The sequence below is a fragment of the Takifugu flavidus genome, chromosome 1 (genome assembly GCF_003711565.1).
Source record: "Takifugu flavidus isolate HTHZ2018 chromosome 1, ASM371156v2, whole genome shotgun sequence".
NCBI lineage: Eukaryota > Metazoa > Chordata > Actinopteri > Tetraodontiformes > Tetraodontidae > Takifugu > Takifugu flavidus.
In genome coordinates this window covers 16250616-16271378 of record NC_079520.1, presented here as the reverse complement: position 1 = coordinate 16271378, position 20763 = coordinate 16250616, and the positions used below count along the sequence as shown (strand labels likewise).

Sequence of the window (20763 nt, the reverse complement as noted above, 5' to 3'; positions counted from 1 at the left end):
ATGAGCAGAAGCATATCCTGTAGAGTATTGTTTCAAAGAAGGAAATAAATCACTCCTCAGAGCTGATAAATATAAAAATCACTAGAGTGTGTCTTACCTCTAATGGGTTCACCTCCATAGCCCTTAAAACCATTACTGCCATACCCTGGATAAATCATAAAGATGGTGTTTATTCTGCATAATTTTGGGACTTCAGTAACATGTCATAGCCTTCATGCACAATCAGTGTTTTGGTTCATTCCACTTACATTCATCATACCCCATCAGCAACTCCATAAAAGTGAGTAAATAGGGAGACTGACTGCAACAAAAATGCCTCCCCTCCTCAGCGCTTTGCAGGTATCCATGATGCTTCCACATCCACATGAACCTGGCATTATACAGGCTTCAGTGTGTAAGTATTTCCTCCGTTAGACCAGCCTGACAGAGTGATTAAGAGGATTGGACCCATTGGATGTTGAGATGGATGTTTACTCCTGGCACAGTAGTCAACTCGGGGATCCAAGCCCAGCTACATTTGGAGGTTCCAAGGGAAGGGCAAGATGTCATAGGTTACCCTGATTACAAAATTGAGTCGGGTCTATTGCAGCTTCCAGAAGTCTGCACAATTCAGTAACTGACTCACAACCTACTCCCATGTCATATGCTTTGGCTAAGTCTAGCCTTACCACATTCAGGTCTTTCTCCTACATCTTCACCCTCTGGGTTGGTTCCCAGAGCATGGAGGCATGTTCCACCCTAGAAAACTGATTCCAACATTTTGGCACCACCAGAAAAAGTTTGTTGTTCTCCATCCTCCGATGTCTGATGTACTTAGCTCTGCTCAGGGTGACCAGTCTCTCTCTGCTTTCAACCTAGAGGGCTTTTAGCTGTGATCCCTACGACTCTTTTGCTTTTCTTCACCGCCTGCGGAGCTGCCTATGCCTGCTACCAGGTTGATGATTTCCTTCCTTCCCTTGGATATCACAGCTGCTTTCCTGGCAGAGACCTCACCATACCTGCTACACATTTAGTATGGGATTTTCCCCAACAGGCTCTGCAGTGGAAGCGCTCTTTGGTCACTTAATCCTGTTCTTCCTTCCATGCCACTTTAAACTTTCAGGCTGCTGACTTGATTTATTCTTTGGGTCACATTTGCATCAGGTGCTTTGGGAGTTACCATGGGACATCTACCACTCTCGTCTCATTTCGCCCCATCTCGACATTGCCCGGAAGCACTATGGTTTCTGAGGTGGCCTTGGATGCCACTTGTCTGATGTGCCTGAGCACTGCACAGGTTGGCTTTTGACTTCTTCCGCCACACTTTGACCTCCCAATGTGGATGTGCAGTCCCAGTGTTGTTACCCTCTTCCATCCGCACCCACAATCCCTAAGGGTCCGTTCCATTTCATTCCATTTGTCAACTATATGTCCATCCTGGTTGGCCATTCTTCCATCCCAGGGCCCGGCATTCACTGATGGTTCACGCTTTATTGTGGAAAATGTCATGGTGGTGGGGCAGTGAACAGGAACATCTTCCACATTAGGCTTTTTTTAAGTGGCGTTAAATGACTACAAATATGAATTGATAAGAGACACACAAAGAATATGTGTGACCAAAATAAACGATTCCTTAGTGAGAAGACATACTAATGCCTTTTTTTGCTGCCCCATTGGTTGGTCTACCTTAAACACCATATCTTGCAAAAAGAATGCATAGATTATCACTCTTGCATGTTTTGTTAGATGTTTTGACCAGATTAGAACTGTCTCACCTTTGCCTTTTGTTTCAGGTCCATTACGTACACCAGCTGCACCATTACCTAAAAATAAATATAATTCAATGTGGCTATTTCATTTATACTTAGACAACAAACACTTTGAACATCTTTATTTAATCACAGAAATGAAAATATGATCATAATAATAAAAAAAATAAAAGGGGCAACCAACATTCTTCCAACACAAAGCATTTGGTTAGTAATAAGCAAAGGTCAACTATTTTTCTCTCCGTAGAAGACAAAGAGCATTTATCAACACGAACAACTTAAATAAACAACTTGGGACCAAATTTTAGACTTTTGTCAAAACAGTCATTTGTAACATATGTATCTGGATAGGGGAGAATGGAGGGAGGGAGGGAGGGAAGGGAGGGAGGGAGGGAGGGAAGGGAGAAAGTGGAGCAGGGACAGAGGTGGCCACTGCACTGAATTCTGCGGTATGTCGTATTTTGACATTAACCAACTGAAATGCATTACATTGTCCTTCTATACACCCTGTAGCTGTATTAGACCCTCCAACCATTTTTTTTTTTGCGGGGGTGAAAAGAAAATTTCCCCATATTGAGGAGAAAGGATGATCTTAGGATGCCAATAGTTGTTTTTTTTTAAAAGAATTAGTAATACTTAATCATACCATTGCCTTTCACTTGCTGCCAATCAGCTCCATATCATACAACATATTTCAGATGAGCAACCACTGAGGAAAAAGAAATTTAAACAGACTTGTTTACCATTAGAGTTGGCTCCATTTCCTTTGGACAAAACTGCAGCATTTCCTCCTACAAAGCACAAGATCGTTTGTCATTTGTTCTCTGCTCCTCGAATTCTAAATGGTTGAAGCTGGTGAACCCCTCACCCTGTGGTTGTCCCCTAGCTGCACCAGCCCCATAGCCTCAAAAAGAACACAGAGAGACAACCAAAAACAAAAGCTTAGCTGCTGACCAAGTTTTCTTTCATAAACAAACTTTTGTCAAACTTACCTTTCATCCATCCTTTGGTAGCCGCTCCAGCAGCTGCACCAAAGCCTGGAATTAATTTTGCATGATTTTGAAAGTGCAAAAATATTAGGACGCTAGAGAACAGAATAGGTACAGAGTTTAAGCACCCACCTACTCCTTTGGTGGGGTATCCACCATATCCATTTTGTGCACCCACTCCCTGACCCACACCTTAAAAACAATAACAGTTATGACAAAAACATTACCAAACAAAGATTCACATGATTAAAGTAGCAGGGGCTCTACCTTTTGATGGCATCAACATGCTTCCAAGACCTCCACCTTTTTGAAATGTATCTCCTAAAATGATAACGATATAAAAATAACAGCACCTGAACAAAAGTGAGGGTTTCATCAGTAACTTTTGTTGTTTGAATAAAAGCTGAAGAGCTTACCATTAGCTGGCCCATTTGAGACCCCAGTTGTGGCACCATAACCTTAAATACAGCATATTTCATTCACATATAGGTCAAAGTACTGGTTAATAATGAAAAAGTGCATTAATCTCAATTCTACATCGTCATAACAAGCAGCTAAGTTTTTTGGTTACCATTTCAGCTATGCTGCTATAGGAATAGGCTGCTGGTGTAGAGAAATCAGAAATCCTCTTCAATTCTAAGTCTAATTAGAGTAAAGCAGTAGAAATATTGTTTCAACTGTTGGTCTTCAAGTCTTGTGTTGAGCCATTTTTCCACTGAAACATCTTGGAAAATATCTAAATAACTCATTGCACATCAGTGGAGTGACTGTGTACAAGCAGTATTTTCTTCTCTCCTCACAGACAGATGCTAAATTTAGCCTACTGCTGCCATTGGGGCTGTGCTGCCTTTGATTTAAAAAACTGGGGCCGCCAGTGAAGAGAGAGAATAAACGGTTGCTAAGTGTCACTGCAAGAAAAGTTGGTCAGGGGCCAAACAGATGTATGGCGAGTGTTGCAAGGATTTAAGTTTAGCAAGGTGGTCTGAAATGTGACAGGCAGACCAAAACACCTAAAGGAGATTTGTCTTGTCCTTTTCGTCTCTCATTGAGATGTGGGCTTTTTTTCTTTTTACTGCAAAGGAGGTCTTGTTATGTGCAGCATGAGCAACCAATTTCCCAAATAGTCAGTGTAGGAGAAAAACAAAATCTTACATTATTGAGCTGAGGACAAACAACAGGTTGCAAAAAGAGCATTAGATGTCAGGTGGCAAAGGTCCATAAGGCAAAGACAAGCCTGAGGAAAATAGATAAGGAAGAAATGGAATGGGCAGCCATCCAAAGTTCTGTTCGCATTTAAGTGGTAGGCAACCCACGTTGGACCAGATGGATGAAAATGTGGTTGGATTTCAAGTGGCCATGCTGCTCCAACTCGACTGTGAAGTCATCAGGGCAGTGAGGATGATGAAGATGAACTTTATCCTATAAAGGTTTGGAATGTTGTAAAAGTAAATTCTGATGAGCACTGCACTGCACAAGACCGAGTTCCTTCCTTTCCTGGTGGAAAAGAGCTGAAGTGAAGATGATGCTTGTTCTTTTGAATGATGATGCACATGCCTTGATTGGTCCCTCAGGATTAAAAGTCGATCTCCACATGATCTGCCCTAATGGCTCATCTGATCTCAACCCAACTGAGAACATGTGGTCAATATTAAGATGGTGTTAAACAGTTCAGCTCTAAAGAGCACAAATGGTGCAGCACTCCGTTTTTGTTGACATTTGAATATAGCAATAGAAAATCCAGCAATATTTAAGAAAACATATTAAAGGTCCCTGCCACACAAATACACACTACAAGCACTTTTCGCCGTGTAAAATAATTTCAGAATTCCTTTAGATTCTGTGCTAATATAAAAATACCACCTAGAAAACTCTGAAACAGCCTATTCACCACTCATTTGAATAAAAATGATTTCATAACTAATTTAAACTCATTTAATTACTGTAAGCAGTCTTATTAAAATGTGTAAAAATTTCACATGCAGTGATACAGAAATGCTGCCGTGTTTTGTATTCCAACATTTAAACTTTGCATTATTGGTAATTTCATTTGAATTTTTACAATAACTAAAATCACCAGCTGTTAAGAGACCACAAAGCTAATTTTGCTCCTCAGTAGTTGAAATGAATAATTTGAAGATTATTTACTTGTATCTTGTTGAGTAACAGGCCTTCACTCACCCCATGTGTGTGCTGTGTGTGCCAGCCAAACCATGACCACACTCTGCAGAAACAGCCGTCCCAGCATCCTGGACCTGGGAGAGGGAAGCAGCAGCCAGAGGTGCTCAGACAGCAGCAGAAGGGCAAAACAGTCGATGAGGAGTGGGTCTCCTGCCCCAACGGTGAGGGTCTAATATACACTCTGGTCCAAGGTGCCCCTCCTTCTGAGGTTAGATGCGCCACTTCTCAATACATCCACCTGAAACCCAGACCAACCCCACTGTAGAGGGAGATGTCCAGGGTGGATCCACTGACTGACTAATTGGCCACTTAAAGTGAATTAACACTGAAGAGGGAGAAAGAGGAGCCAAGAGAGGAGATCACCAGATTAGATGTTGACTGATGAACTGAGAAGGGGAGGCACTTTATGATGTTTGACATTTCCATGATAAACCAATCAACTGTCTCCGTAGGGTTATATGAACATTAGGACCAAATCCATATCTTTGTCTCCTTACCCCAACCTTAATCATCACAACCAGTCCCTAGTCTTTTAAAGCTATTAGGAGCTGTTAAAATGTCCCCCCAAAAAATGACTTTTGAAAGGAAAATGGATATTTGGGGCCAGACATCATGTACAAGAGCACAACACACACAGCTGCTGAGCGACAGTGGTCTCTTGTATACTTAAGAAGTAGGTAAAAAGAGGAAGATATCACACCTTTCATATAGATTCCTCACTTAAAGTCCAAATCCTCTTCTTATGGGGTCAAGTAGAGGTTAACATCCCTGCTCACATCCCAGTCAGACCTCTCACATACTTGGCTATTTTACAAACATTGTCGCCACCTCCGACAAAGCCGTGATCCAGCTTTCCACCATAGGCTAACAAACGTTTCTCCCCATTACCAGGCCACTGAAATAGAATAAAAGTTTTAAATATAGTGCTTTTGTTCGGTGTAGGTTTAATTCCTATTAATTTGAATAAATGTGTTAAGCTATCAGAGAATGGATTGGTGTGGACATTTGTGTGCAAGGAAAGCCTCAGTTTACAATTTCTCTTAATAAAATTAAACAAAAAGCCTTCTAAACCTTCCTCCCCCATTGACACTAGTTAAAAAAAAAAAAAAAAGTCAATTAGGGAAACTGTTTTTTGAACTTCGGATTTTTCAGCTTCTATTGATGCAATTTGGAGAGTATGTTATCTTTTATCGTGCTCGAATAAATACACCACTATTAGCATTTCTTTTACTTACTAGCATTGATGGCATAACTGGAGTGCTATTCTTTAACAGGACTCCTATGGCAGCCACCTGGAAAATGTGTGTCGCTGCTAAACAAAGGTGGAGAGGTCAATATCGTTAAAAAGTCACACACAATTTCTATGTTTACCTGTTTGCACAACAAAGTCACACTGATCCACGTACAAAGTACTTTAAAATAATTGTTTAAAATGATTTTATATTTAACCATCCTATATATTTTAAGCACTTTACAAGTGTAAATTCACACAGTGGTGGCAGAACAACCATCATATACCGTCAATAACCAGTTAGGAGTTAGCAAATCACCATATACTGTAGGTACATTCACAGACTATTCAGTGACATTTAATAGAATTCAAGAGTCAAGGATCAACCAAATGACATTAAATATGAGTTCTCTCTGGAGGTTGTGTCCATCCATCAAATCGTGGAACCTGCTCCCAACATGAAAATGTTGCTGTTTGGCAGAATGTCAATCAAATCAAAACTGCTTCATTGTGGTACAAAGACGGGATTATTTTTGACTTTTTGCCGATCTGTTGGATCAGCTGATATTTTGTATTTTACACAATTATGCCGCAATGCCATTATGGTTTTGAAGCTTTACAGATGCTCCCATTCACTCGTTTTATCCGTCTCATTTACTCCAAAGATGTTTCACTGCCGAGAAGTTTGCTAGTGACAGATCAACGGCACAAAGAAATATCACTGATGTGGAACATGCGCCACAGTTGTTACAGTAAGTTTATCACACAACACTTTTCAGAGCATTTATTGGATTTCTTTCAGGTGTGATAAAAGACTTGCCGTTATTTCAAAATATCCGGTTTACAAGACTTCCATTTACTCAATCAAAACCGTCTCATGTTTAGTTTTTTTTTTTTTTTTTTTTATTTATTTGTACTGCAAGTGCGCTACAAGGGTGCAGTTTAAATAAGTTCTGTTTCCAAAATTAATAAATAAAAATCACAACTGAACACTTAAGATAGAAAATTACAGCAAATATAGCATTTAACAGACAACACCCGTTTTCCAAAAACCCAAAATGCACAGTTTAGGATGTAACCATGCCATGTCAAATGCAATCGTGGTTCTTAAGAACATCTAAGCTCAGCTGTACAATCATAATTTACTATACAATCCTCAACCCGGCCATTTTATCTGATCCAGCACACTGCAGGGCGTGAAACTTCAGTTCTATATATTGTGAAGTGTGTGAATATGGAGCAGAGGGATGACAAAGGCTCCAAATCTAAGGTAAATCTCATCAGTTGCAATGCATGATTTGGAAGGTTAAAATATGATTTTGGATTTCTTCACTAACGGACTGGAGACCAATGGGAGGAAAGTAAAAAGATAGAGGAAATAAAAAGGGAAACAGTTTAAATGTGCAAAAATGTGAGGGGTCAGGGGAGGAGAGAAACAAACACATTGAACACAGGTAGAGGTATATTACAGAATTCTGGTATAATGAACACCTTTTGACATTTCCTCCTTTTGCTCCTGTTCACCACAATCACCTCTTAAACTCAAAGTCCTATTAACTTCTGTCCACCTTAGGATGGAAGTGCCAGGAATCCAGTCGCAGATCTAAATGAAGATAATCAGTAATCATATTTGGATAAACAAGCCAATTCAACTTTCATACAACCGACAGGAGACTCACTCCATGTTGTTCTTCAGCTGATGCACGGTGCGTTTGTCCAGGTAGCGGCAGAAGAGCGTGAGCAGGTTGGAAGGCAGGAGCAGCGGCTCCACCAGGGAACACTGGGACAGCTGACCTGCCACCTGGAAGATGCTGTCCGTCCTAAAACAGCGAGACAAATGTCATCATGTTGAAAAACAAAGGGGCTTCAAACATGAACATACCAGGTCTCAAAGTCACCGATGCTGGGCTCCAGAGGAACTCCAGAGGACAGGAGCTTCTCTCCTTGTGACAAGAGAGCATAGAGTAAGGAGAGTCCAAACTGGAAGGTTAGAGGAAGAAGAATCAGACACATTCCACATGTCGCCATCAGTGTCGGACATCACTGTCGGGGAGCAGACCTTGTTCTGACATGCCAGCGTCAGAGACTCGTTAGACGTCAGAGAGAGATCTTTGAGGACGCTGATTAACTGACTGAACGACAGGCCCCCGATTACATTCCTCAGAGGAGAGTAAAGCAGCGGAAGGGCCTGAGCAGGATGACAACACAATATTTAAAAGAAGCCAATGTCTTCAGGACCAGCGTCAGACCAGACCAGACTGTCACCTCTTCCGTATCCCTGCTCATCAACAGAGGCAGATTAGAGGTCATGACCCTCAAGATATTGAGGGCAGCGTCACGTTTCAGGAAGGGGAGCAGGCGGGCAACCAACCTTTTGCCTTTAGCGACCAGCAGGAATGGAAGAAACTCCTCCCCTGTCGCCCTAGATTTAATCAATTAAAATACTCAGCATAAATTATAAATGCAGCAGATTAAAGAGTATGATAAAGGTCTTTCTGACCCACAGCGGTGGGGTGAGACTCACTGGGGATTGTGGTGCTGCACCTGGGAGTAGATGTGATCTACTTTTTTCTGTTTCTCCTCCATCAACCTTTTCTCTTCCATTTCAGACAAGACTGTTGTTTTCATCCTGTCTGACTCTTCAACCTCCAGCAGAACTATAAACAACTGCAATTTTGCCAAAATTGGTCAGCATGTTGGGAGAATAGGTACGAGAACAGTCAGCCGCTGATACCTTTTCTATTTTGCTGAGGACCTCTAACCGCTGCTGTCTAATATCCTTCTGCTCGTCAACAGGACCGTGAGCTTGAACTGCGTGAACGGCACCGATGGCACGACGAGGAGAATAACACGTAGACACGGCGACTTGACCCAGGGAGCCTTCAATGTGCACCACTAGAGCAAACAAGCAATGCTAGTTAGTCCCTGAAGAAAGACCACGGAGTGACATTTCTACACAACCACTTGACAGTGAAAGGTTCAAAATACAGATTCCTGCCAATTATTAAATGTAGAAATGTTGCGATAGTGAAAACCTGGCGTGTAGGAGTCCGTTTTTGTGATGTACGGCGTCGTAAGTTTAGGCGGCTCCTTCTTGCCCCTGATGCCCAGCTCCTCTTCTGCCATCTTGGCCTCTATTCGCCGATAGTACTCCTAAAATATTCCATTGAATGATCGGTCATTGGCGTTTGCCTTGCCTGAAGGTGTAGCACCGACTCCCACCTGGTAATAATAGTCCTCAAGGTACGGATGCTCGCTCTGCAGCTGAATCATCTGCAGCCTGGTGATCCAGTCCTTCTCTTTGGCTGTCATCAGATTACAGTAAGGATCCCAGCCCTCAGCTTTTCTATTAATGGCAGAAGGTTGTGTAAACATGCCCAGACCTTTGATATGATCCCGCCCGATACACCCACCTTGGGAATATACACTGTTTTTGAATGAGGAGTCTCTTGTGCTGGGGGTGGAGCTGGGTGACGGGACCTGGGTACCTGGAGTTCAAATGTGTTAAATGAGGGGCGAAGAAAAGCAAACCCCTTCCGAATCATTATGGCTTTAAATTCTGTGTTTGCAACCTACCACCTGCTCATTCTTACCTGTGCAATGTCTCATTTGTTTGCCCAAGCTAACGTCACGAGACTGTATGAAACGTACCATCAGGGAGATGAACAGTGCCTTCTGTGTTCATGATGGATGGATGATTACGACTACCAGGTCATAAATTCACCCACTATTTAAACTTTGCAGATAAATACTGGCCCCAAATCTAACATTCAACTGAGACGCACTATATCTTCACACACCTGAAATCCTGCACCGAGTTTGACGAGGGGCTGTAGAAGGGGAACGGTCTGGGCGAGTTGGCACCGAAGCGAAGTTGCATCATCTTGGGAGTTAGAGATTGAGGAGTGGAGGGGCGGCGTGGGTTCATGGGAAACATGAAGCCCCCCGTCTGAATAAAGACACGACAAATACATTTAACTGCAGTCTTAGCGGCTCCCAAACCAAAAGTATTACTCCGTTTTTTCCTATTTCAGTATTTAACCAGTATAAGGTTAATAAAGTTGACTAGATGAGAACAAATGTTCAGTCTTCAGTGTTAAGCTGGGGAAGCTTCAGATTAGTCAGTAGTTAACCATTTCTAGTCCAATTGTTATATTTTGCAGCCAGATGTTTGTATAAAGACTAATCTGATCCCGATGTAAAGGATTCTTGTCAGTTTTAACGACCTCACACGCAGTGATGCATCAGAAGAGATCAGCGTAAATAAACCTGACTGTAATGCTGCCTCGGTGTTAACGGTTGGCGTGAGAGGATCGGGGATCCTGGACCCATTGGCATGTGCATCTGGAGGAAAAAGCTCAGATTAAGTGAGAACTTCTGGTAGAGAGTTCTGCAAACATACAGTAGAGGGTCATTTTTATGAGTGAGATTTCTCAGTCATGTACAACTTCCATTTAAAGTTCAATGGCCCCATTAGAAGAACTCCTTCACTCAAAAAACTATTGAAATTGTGTTTGTGCTTAAACTTCACATCTGGCATCCAATCAGTTCATAAACAAGCTCTGAGGCAGGAGACCAGATGATCTGTATGGGTTTATAATACAGGCATAAAGATCTTTCTATTGTTCTAGATTAAAGGGTTGTTGTGCAGTACTGATGGATTAAGTTACTGTTGCCATCTTTTGAATGGTTGATCCATCTTATTTTAAAAGGAGTTATTCAAAGTACGTATTTAGATATGTGAACCTGAGGGGGTCCTCTGTGGCTGAACTGTCTTCTGGGGTAATACCCTCTGTGATCCCTTCTCCCTCTGAAGGAAGAGATGGGATACGGCATTTCCAGGAAGTTGGAGGTCATGTGCTGACCTCTGTGACCATCTATCACACACACTATAGCACTATCCTAAAAAACCACAATCAAACAGGATAATTATTTCAGAAGCCTGGGCTGATTCCGATTTTAATGTGCTTCCTGTCCTCTTAACCTGAAGCAACGATCCCGAGATTCTTGTGGTCTTCCTAGATAATGGCTCCATGAACTACGGGACAAGAAAACCTCAACAGTAGCTGCACACAGAACGTTGGTACAAAAACATCCAGCTAAACGAGCACTTACATCCTCTTCATAAGAATTCCAAAACATGGCTTTCCCACAGTCCACTATGGCACTGTCAAGACCCTTGAAGGGGGTTTAAAAGGTCAACGTTTAACACTGCTTTAGCAACCAAATCCCAGCCATCCCACAATAAACCAGCCTGTATCACCTTAAGGCTTGGGCGCCCCTGAACCATCCTCATCACAGCAGGGTCCTCAAACATCTGCCCCCTGCCCAATCCTCGTCTCTGCCCCCTACCTCGACCACACTGACCTGTGGGAGTGCAGGGTAGATACCGTGGTCTCTGCATGGGAGGGGAGGGGGAACTGTGGCTTGACGAGGGTTTAGGGTCCGGGGGTGTTGGCGAAGGATGCGGCGGTGGCTCCTCGAACTGAAGAAGGCCACAGCTGGAGTTGTCTGAGGTTTCATGTGCGTCAAGGTCTATGACAGGAAGACAGAAACAGTATGTAGACGCTAATTCAGGTAAAAGAATCTCACAGCTTCAGTTGGTTCGGGTCACTTTCACACTGCACTCTTCAAAGTGGACCAAACAGTCGAGGCAAAAGCAGTTTGCCCAAAATAAACATGTGGATGATAGTAGTGGCTGCAATTGGCTGCCATGTGGTGTCAGGGTTTGATTCCATGATGATTTCTGGAAGGCCAAAGGATTTACACACCTGCTAGATTTCTGCTAAATTAGTGTTTAAAAAAAAAGCCCGACCTGCAAGTGATCAGTGAGAGTTCATCTTAAATGAGCCTTATTTACCAAATGATTGGTGCCAACTCTGCACTGACCGACACGTGCAGCATTCTGCGGGCGTCGCCGCGTCATACCAAAATATAAAAGCTATGCAAAAAAAAAAAAAAGGTTATTTTAAACACACCCATCCCAAAGGTCTCCTCGTTGTACACGTTGATCTCCTCGTCCTCCTCTGCCATGGCCTGCAGCAGCCCGCAGTCCATATTGGCCCCATCTTCGTCGCTCCACTCGCCTCCGTTCTCGGGCCACGCACACCCCTTTTCAGCCTGCGGGAGGGACGGATGGATGACGGGTTACATGTCACCGAGTCGAGGGTAACCTCTGATGGAAGCTGCCGATACCCGACATTAAACACCTGCCCGGGTCGCAGCGCGCTCACCAGTCACACAAAAGTCTACAGATGACCCACTTACTTGTTGCTGGTCTAAATCACTCATTGTCTATTTTTGCCCTCACTCGGAGCCGACAATGGCCGTGGCTTCCTTCACGTTTTCATCCCTGTGTACGAGGCTCATTAACTTTTAAATAAGCTCACCTGTTAGTCGCGTGGGCGTGCACGAGTCAGCACGCGTCTCGTGAGCTCCAGCCTCCTTTTCTGTCGCCGCATCCAGTTTGGATGAATCAACAGCGACGCCCAGTGGTAGCAGATAGTATTTCAGGTTACCATATAAAACATACGCTCTCTTATGTAGTCAGTTTGCTGAACTACATCTTTAGAAAGAGAAAGAAAACTTGATTAAAAATCTAAAATAAAATAACGCGTTAAGGAGCAGAATAAAGCATGAGGCACCTGTGCCCTCTTGAACAATTTAGGAATTTCTTAAGCTGTAAATCTGAAATATTTGCACAAGTAAGAAAATACGTAAATGCAAGACAAACAACCAAATAAGAAGGCAAAATAGTTTAATGACGGTAGATTTACGGTCACCGTAATGACTGCTTCCACTTTATATTGCTATTGTTGATTTTAGGTCATTTCTAAAGCTATAACATTAAGATGTATGACATAGCCCTTTAGATCACCACTATAGATATGACCATTGAAAAGTAATAAAGTCCACAAATAAATAATAATGTTTTAATGGCATTTAACATATCAATCACCTGTACATGGTATCATGATTGTTATACATTTGCGTGCAGTCGCCTGTTATGTGATGATTCTTGTTGTGGTGAAGTTACTCATTCCCTGCATTAAGTTAAGGTCCCGTTGTATTCTTCACACATAAGTGATGCTGCAGCAAAAACATGGTTAATATGCCCAGAAAACGAGTTGAAAAACGAAGGAGGTACTAGAAAATGAATCCATACCCGACCTGTGCTAATATGATGTATCCAGTTGTATTCAGAAATATTAAATGACCATAAAACAAAGTGTTTTACTGATGTGTAAACTTTAAATGGTTTCCATGTTGGTTGTAATGGTGAGGAAAAAAATTGGCATTTTATGTCCTTAATTCATTAAAATGACAATATGTATGTGTTTTATTTTTGGAATTGTTTTACACAAACTGCACAGAACAATGGAATGAAGTGAAAGGTTCTGAAAAGCAAAAAAAGACATATTTAAAATGATGACAGCTTTGTGACAGAGACCTACAATATAGATTAACAGGGGTTTGCACATCAGTATTTCGCTGTAGCGGTACATTTGTGTCTCCTCGATCTTTGGCAAAAGTTTCAATATTCTATTTGAATGAATGCAGTATGTAACAGATTTACATAGATGACAAAAAGCTTTGGCATTGTTTCCCGTCTGCATCTACATGGAAAACGCTTTTGTTTGAAGCAAGTAAAAATATGAAAGAAGGATGAACGGATCCTGGGAGACTAAAAAAACCAGGAGGCTTCCCTCCTCCCCGCATTAGAAAAGGCAAAATGTCCTGATCTGTCTTCAACCACACAATTTGAGGAAGCAGGGGTGGCAGTATTGCTTGTTCTCCTGCTCTTTGAAGCAGCCTTTGCTCAGGGGTTTCAAGCAAAAATGACACACAAAGTGGTGGGGGTGGAACTTGGCCCCCATGGCCGTGACGCAGCGGCCCAGGATTGGCTGCTGGCAGGCATGACACACGCTCCCCCGGGACTGGTGGTAGTGGGCCTCGCACAGAGGTTTGCCTTCGTGCTCGAAGAAGCTGCCGTTGACAAAGGGGGTGTAGCACTCCTACAAAAAGGGAGGAGCACAAACCTCACTGGACTAAAAAAGGAAAACCGGATGTGACTGACTGTCCAGACACATCTATGGATTTCTCACTCATGCAACATCGAGCGAGAAGATTTTACTTGGGTAGAAGAACTCACCCTACATACGAAGCACTGCGGGTGCCACAGGGCGTTGAGAGCCGAGATGTAGTTCTCCAAAATGGGCTGACTGCAGCCCTGACAGCGGGAAGCGAACAGAGTGAGGAAGCACTGCTGGCAGTACTGCTGGCCATCACGGTCATGGAATCCTGCGCGAGAGACCCGCTCACACGTTGACACTTCCCCTTTCTTCCTCGGTGCAAGTTCAAGCCAACACATTCTTTAATAATGAAGTGGATTTTAGATGTGTGTGTGTGGGTAGGTGGGGATGCTCTGAACGTTCCTGACAACTTCATGGATTTGTGAAGGTGAAGGTCATGACGAGGTTGAGGTTTGGGTATTAAGATTAAGATTAAGATTAAGATTAAGATGAACTTTATTCATCCCCGTGGGGAAATTGAATTATTAGTAAGGATGATTGGGACTGTATTGTCCTCACAAGTATAGAAGTACAAAGGCGTGCTCGCGTGTGTGTTGCATTATACGTGAACTTGCCAAAGTTCACCAGACAGGATGTGCTGCTCATTACCTTCGTCTCCAAACGCCCGACTGCACTTAATGCAGCAGAAACACTCCGGGTGCCAGTTCTTATCCAGAGCCGTCACCATTTTCTACAAAGGGCAATAAGAATCTGGGTTGTTTAAGGTGGACTGAGGTATTATTCATGTCAAATAGGCTGTGTGACACGTTTGATCTCAGCTCCTCACATTTAGAATGGGCTTGTTGCAGTGGGCGCAGTGGGGGGAGAAGAGGGTGAAGTAGTCCGACTCGCAGTACGGCCGGCCGTCCTTCTCAAAGAAGTTGCGATTCCCTAACTCTGCCTCACACTCGGTGCAGACAAAGTGCTCCGGGTGCCACACCTTTCCCAGAGCCGTCACCACCTTCACCAGGAAATAAACCAGTTCGCCGCAGGTCAGATTCACACAGTTTCTGAGTTATGGTCGAGGAAGGCTTTCCAGTATCTCACCTGTCCTACCACTGGTTTCTGGCAGGCCGAGCAGTTTCCTTTGGAGGACGTCTGGACGCCTTGTCGGCTCAGGTCAGACTGGAGCAGTCCCAGCATGCTGTCCAGTGAGCCGCCAGACGATGGCTGCGCCGGAGCTGCGGGTGGCTGCGGCGCTGTCACCACGGGGCTGACAGGTACCGCTGGCTGAGGGAGGAGGAGAGTCACTATTTACACCAGTTTGATTTGTTGCTGCCCACAACCTTAGAAAAGAGCTGCTGGTCAGGGTGAAAACACGTTCGGGTGCGTCTGTGCAGCTCTTACTGTGCTCTGGACCCTGAAATCTGACAGGGACGCCATCAGTTTGTCCAGTTCCAGGGTGGCTGATGTTGCTGATGGTTTAGCAGAACTAAAAGAATAAAGAAATGCAACTGTTTAAAATTAAACACTTAAAAAGGAGAAAACTGATTAACGAATGAAAGGAAAACCTCCTCTTGCTACGCACATGTGCTAATCCACCTGTTATTGACATTATTATAAACACGTTTTGGTTATCACTACTTTTAAACAGAATCCATAAAAAACTGGTGTTTATCTGAAAACCAATTTTGCCAATTTTTGATTTTTTTAAATTATCACTTTACTCTTTTGTGAAGATCTTTTTTTTCCTCCAAAACATTTGACACTTAATGGAGAAAGAATGTATTAAATGAACAAATAATGAACAGATAATTGTGGTAATTATGAAAATGTGTGCTAACTATTATTCATCAACTATTATTCAATTCATCGATGTTGACTGATTATTTTAACTGGTTTCCAAATTAAGTGGTAGTTGCAGACGTGTTACAGAGTTTCAGTGTTCTTAATATTCAGCACTGACATTTACAGTAATGTTGTTATTCCACCCTTCTGTTGTTGTGTCCACTCACCGGCAGGAGCAGAACATTAAATCTTCTAATTAGATACAGATTTTTCCTGTATTTCCAGACAGACATTTAGAATTTGATATTAAATTACCCCGATGAGGTCGACGTCTTCTCCTTGATCTTGTCTTTTTCTTCATTCTTAAAAGGAAACTGTGCCAAGATTTCATCTGGAGACAAAAACAACGTGATAGAGGATTTCACACACACACACACACACACACACACACACACACATACACACACACACACACACACACACACACACACACACACACACACACACACACACACATGCATACACACCTGTGATATTAAACTGAGTGGCATTGAGCTCCTGTAACAGATGGTCCAGTTCATTCAGACCTCCTCCCAGCAGTGAGGAGGAGGAGAAGGCTGGAGGAGGCTCCGCCGTGCGGGGGGAGCGTGGTTTACACACCGTACTGTAAGAATAAAACAAGAGGGCTGGATGGGATGCCAACATGCCAACATGCTCCTTCTTTAAGATTTGCAGATCCAGGTAGTAACATTTGCATCAGCCTGCAGGGAAGTGAGTAAAAATCCCTGAATAATCATTTGCATCTAAATCTCAGTCATCTACGGTGTCGGCGCTCTTTGTGTTGATGCAGATTCACTTTTGTTAGCAGGAGTGAGCCAACACAGGAACATAAGGAATGTCACGGAGATAGCCTTTTTATTTTTAGCCTATCTGCTCCAGCTGTAAATATGGACTAAACATCATGTCTGGACTAAACATCACTCTTCTCATGGTGCTAACACACCCTTGTGACCATGCTGGTGCCAGTTTGGCCTGTGAAGCACCCTAATCTAAGGAAACCCAGCATCCTCCATCAACTCCACATACTAACCTGTACAGTTTGTCTGGGTTGGAATTCTGGGTAGTTTTCATGGCAGCAGAAACTGTCTGAGAGTAAAAAAAGAGGAAAACTTGTGTGACAAAGAAGGAAAATTGATGGAAATTAATGAAGGAATGACTGGAATACTGGAGCAGGGTTCTAATCCAGAAGTGTCATTAGGACATTCCTAGGCTCTCCTGCTCTACCTGCTGTGGGGTGTAGGCAGGCGGAGGTGGCCGGGTCGGAGCTGGCTCTTCTGTGGCTGCATTAGAAAGTTCCGGAGGGTCAGAGGTCAGCAGGACAGGGCACCGAGCTAGAGGAGAGCCCGTGTTCTCCAGATCAGCGAGGAGAGCGTCTGGACGTATGAAGCAGAAAAAAATAAGAACCAATAAATCTAAAATATGTAACAAAATCAGTTGTTATTGATATAGTCAGTTTAAGGGCTGGGCAATGTAATCATAGTATAAAGTACTGAGATGAATATGTGACACTCGGTCCTGTATATATGATTAACCAAAGCATGTTTTTTTCCTGGGTTTGCTTGACAGTGAAATGATGTAATTTCCCTAAATGATATGTTTTCTTCATGTTGTAACATCAAAGAGTCACTGAATCCACATTGTTGACGTCCTCGTGTGGTCAAAATATTGTGATCTCTTTGCTGGACTTATGGGCATTCTTCAGAGCTTATGATGGGAAACAATATGATGTTTGTGCCGAATACTGCGACATATAATATGACCATTTCACCCAACCCTGTTTGGACGTTTGAACGATGGTTAATGATGAATTACAAAACAGAAGGATGAATGAAGACATGGACGAAGAGCTAAAAAGCACGGCAGTGTAAGGACAATGCATCAAACACATGCAAGGCATGCAACACAAGCAGTGACACTTACGTACCAAACACAACAATGCGGGGACTGAGAGGGTAGTTAGGTGTCTCAGGCATTCCTAAGAAGACACAGACAGCCTCTGTGACTGACAAAATATCCACCCAGAGCTGCGAGTAACCTCAGACAGCGACCGGTCAGAGCAGAGAACAGTAAGTCACGACCCAGCGGCCGTCGATCAATAGTGATCAGTTGAACGAGTGCAGCCGCTGGAGCAGACAAGCACTTCCTCGCTCAATTCCAAGACATGCTGGCTGACATGGAAAGGAAGCAGAAGAGGAAGAGTGTTTTATAACTGATATTCAATACCCCCCCACCCACAAACACACTCACACACACGAGCAGGCCTTTGCATGACATCATTTAGTGCTTGTAAGAAGACAAATGAAGACCACACAGACGGATAAGCAAGAGCTTTCTGCAACAAATCTGGTCTTAATCAGGATATTGAATAATGTTCAAGAGCCCAAAGAATGTTGGAAATTATACCCACTCATCACTTGCAACACAGCATCACTTCCTTTTAGTGAAACAACAGCAATGACATCATCCTGCTAGTTCCCTCAAAACTGTAAAGGAAGCTAAAATAAGTTGTGTTGACATGTGTCATGCATGCAGAACGTTCCGCTGCCGGTGGAGTGATTTCAGAGTTTCTGGCTAAAATCACCAGCATCTTCAGTGCACAGAATCTTTCAGAATCTCAGGAAAGATGCAGTGTGTTTTCCAATGATCTCCAAGCCACAATGATAAATTGAGCTAAAGGTTAGAGGCTAGCATTAGAGCAGCAATTTCCTGCTAAAGTAGTGTGTCACGAAGGAGCCCGTCTGAGAGATGGAGCCCTGGTCAGTTACGTGTTTATAGCAAAACACTTTAACGATAATGTCCCAGAATTGATCACTGTATGAAATAAATAAACTGTTTTGTTGAGTTTCAATACCAGAAAAAGTGTTGCTGTTAAATGCACAGAGTCTGGCGTCAAAATTGTAGCAGGGAACACCACAAGTTCTGCTTGATTCTGTTTACGTAGGACGAGGACTTCTCTCGTCTGCATTGTGTCCTGCTTTTCCGACTAAACTCCTCAGCATGTTGTGGGTCGTTTGCAGCTTGGTTACGACTCCGACCTTAAAGACTCCAGACTGGTTCTGGTTTAAGATGAGCCAAGGTTAGAAAGACTCTGGAGTACTTTTGTGTGCATGTTTGTTTATGAGAGCAACTACAAATATTCGATCCCTACAAGACTAGCAATACCATGTAGAGTAAAGATTTGATTTAGACGTTAAAGCCCAACAAAGAAACACAAACAGTCAAATGAAGTGAAAGATTACCACACGGTTGTAAACCGACATCTGTCGTGACCCGATAAACATAAACATGGTCACACGATGACTCATGTGCTGAGTATCTCCTGCACTTGGCCCATGTGGTGCCTCTTCAACGCAGTCTAAACTGCTCATATAAGGAGTTAAACATCTCTCAGTGGGAATTATGACCATATTTAGAGCTGCTTGTCGACTTGTTTGTCTTGGCCAACGCGCTTATTAACGAGTGGTTTCCCAAAAGGAAAACGAGCGAGGCTGCAGGACGAGAACCAAGCGCTCGGACACGGGCACCGTCTGACTCAAACACTCAGCCATTCACGTCTCCCAGTGTGCAATCCAAACCAGATGTGCCCAGATGTGCTTGGCCACATGTAGTCATTCCTCCCAGTGTGGCTTGAGCATAAAAGCCTCAAATCTGAAGTGGACCTCAGGAAGAAGAAGAAAAATAGAGACTGAGGCAAAATGTTCTATTTTCCCTGAACTCTGTGGCTTTCCCAAGGATCAGCCTGGCCCCGGGCTATTTCTGACACAGTTATCCCCCATCACACAAGTCCGATTCTCATAAGGTTGCTCTGAGAGTGCGAGGAGAAGAAACGTCTGCATCAGCAGAAACAAAAACAGGCAGCGCAGTCACGCTCATGTTGTTAACACAGAGACCACCCGCTTGTAAATGATGTGGCTTATCTGCATCCTCTTTCCTGGAAGAGGAAACCCCTCAGTGCATGATTTAAACTGAGTTTACAGAGGATCTGCACAGCGCGCAGGAAGCCTTCCCTACATGAACGAGTCCCGTTCTCTTTGCAATTGAAACCAATTAAAAAAAAAAAAAACATGCTTTCACAAAAAAGCAAATCAAACTCCTGCTGTCACCACCGAAATAATTCAAGGTCTGCTTCCCTCTGTGTGAGTGCACCACCCCGTCCTCTCAGATCGCTTCTCGGAGATCTCGGAGAGACGGAGAACAGCGGCGATACTCACCCAGGTCATCCATGATGGGCTCCACGCGAGTGTCCCTGCGTCCCGATGGAAGCTCCTAAATCCCGAATCAAACAATAGTCTGCGTCCGCGCTCACGAAAACTTCTGGGATCCCGCTATCCGCCAAGAGAGGAGGAGGAGGAGGAGGGGGAGAGGAAGAGGAGGAGGGTGTCCCGTTTTTTCCATACACGACTCTCTTCCTGTGTAATGTCTCAGAAGGCGTAGTTAAATAAATGTGGTTACAAAGACCGCATTCCCCGGACAAGCGACGTCATCCTGGACATTCCGAAGCCATATTTGGGAGCGAAAATGAGGCAGTTGGAAGCGTGATGGGGCGCTCGTTAACGATGATAGGATATTATCATTATTATTATCATTATCATCATCATTATTATTATTATTATTATTGTTGTTGTTGTTGTCATTATCATTGTTGTTGTCGTCGGATATTCATTTTTAAAATATAAATAAATAAATTCTCATTGTCTTTGAACTATTTTATTTTGAATGAGGTGCCCCTACACGCAATCAAACCGATGACTATTTTA

At 43.2% G+C, this 20763-nt stretch overlaps 2 protein-coding genes across 3 annotated transcripts; both read right to left on the bottom strand.

The window, feature by feature from the left end:
• Positions 1 to 6915: 6915 nt before the first annotated feature.
• Positions 6916 to 12565, bottom strand: patl2 (PAT1 homolog 2). The gene is made up of 18 exons (XM_057043995.1): positions 12414 to 12565; positions 12125 to 12266; positions 11410 to 11681; positions 11262 to 11324; positions 11131 to 11184; positions 10893 to 11048; positions 10416 to 10490; positions 9947 to 10095; positions 9560 to 9634; positions 9369 to 9492; positions 9182 to 9299; positions 8881 to 9041; positions 8671 to 8813; positions 8412 to 8568; positions 8206 to 8334; positions 8029 to 8126; positions 7826 to 7966; positions 6916 to 7749 (listed from the first exon to the last, which is right to left on the bottom strand). The coding sequence occupies exons 1-18, from the start codon at positions 12435 to 12437 to the stop codon at positions 7716 to 7718; spliced, it is 2115 nt and encodes a 704-aa protein (XP_056899975.1). The 5' UTR covers positions 12438 to 12565; the 3' UTR covers positions 6916 to 7715.
• A 499-nt stretch (positions 12566 to 13064) lies between these two features.
• LOC130531860 (transforming growth factor beta-1-induced transcript 1 protein-like) lies at positions 13065 to 20470 on the bottom strand. 2 transcript variants are annotated; one of them, XM_057044035.1, is made up of 12 exons: positions 20218 to 20470; positions 17931 to 17981; positions 17231 to 17379; positions 17037 to 17092; positions 16474 to 16610; positions 16262 to 16337; positions 15566 to 15650; positions 15266 to 15448; positions 15006 to 15179; positions 14828 to 14909; positions 14299 to 14447; positions 13065 to 14161 (listed from the first exon to the last, which is right to left on the bottom strand). In XM_057044035.1, the coding sequence occupies exons 1-12, from the start codon at positions 20228 to 20230 to the stop codon at positions 13895 to 13897; spliced, it is 1422 nt and encodes a 473-aa protein (XP_056900015.1). In that variant the 5' UTR covers positions 20231 to 20470; the 3' UTR covers positions 13065 to 13894. The 2 variants fall into 2 exon arrangements, with proteins under 2 accessions (XP_056900015.1, XP_056900024.1); XM_057044044.1 differs by lacking the exon at positions 17931 to 17981 and having other exon boundaries at positions 20218 to 20460.
• Positions 20471 to 20763: the final 293 nt, after the last annotated feature.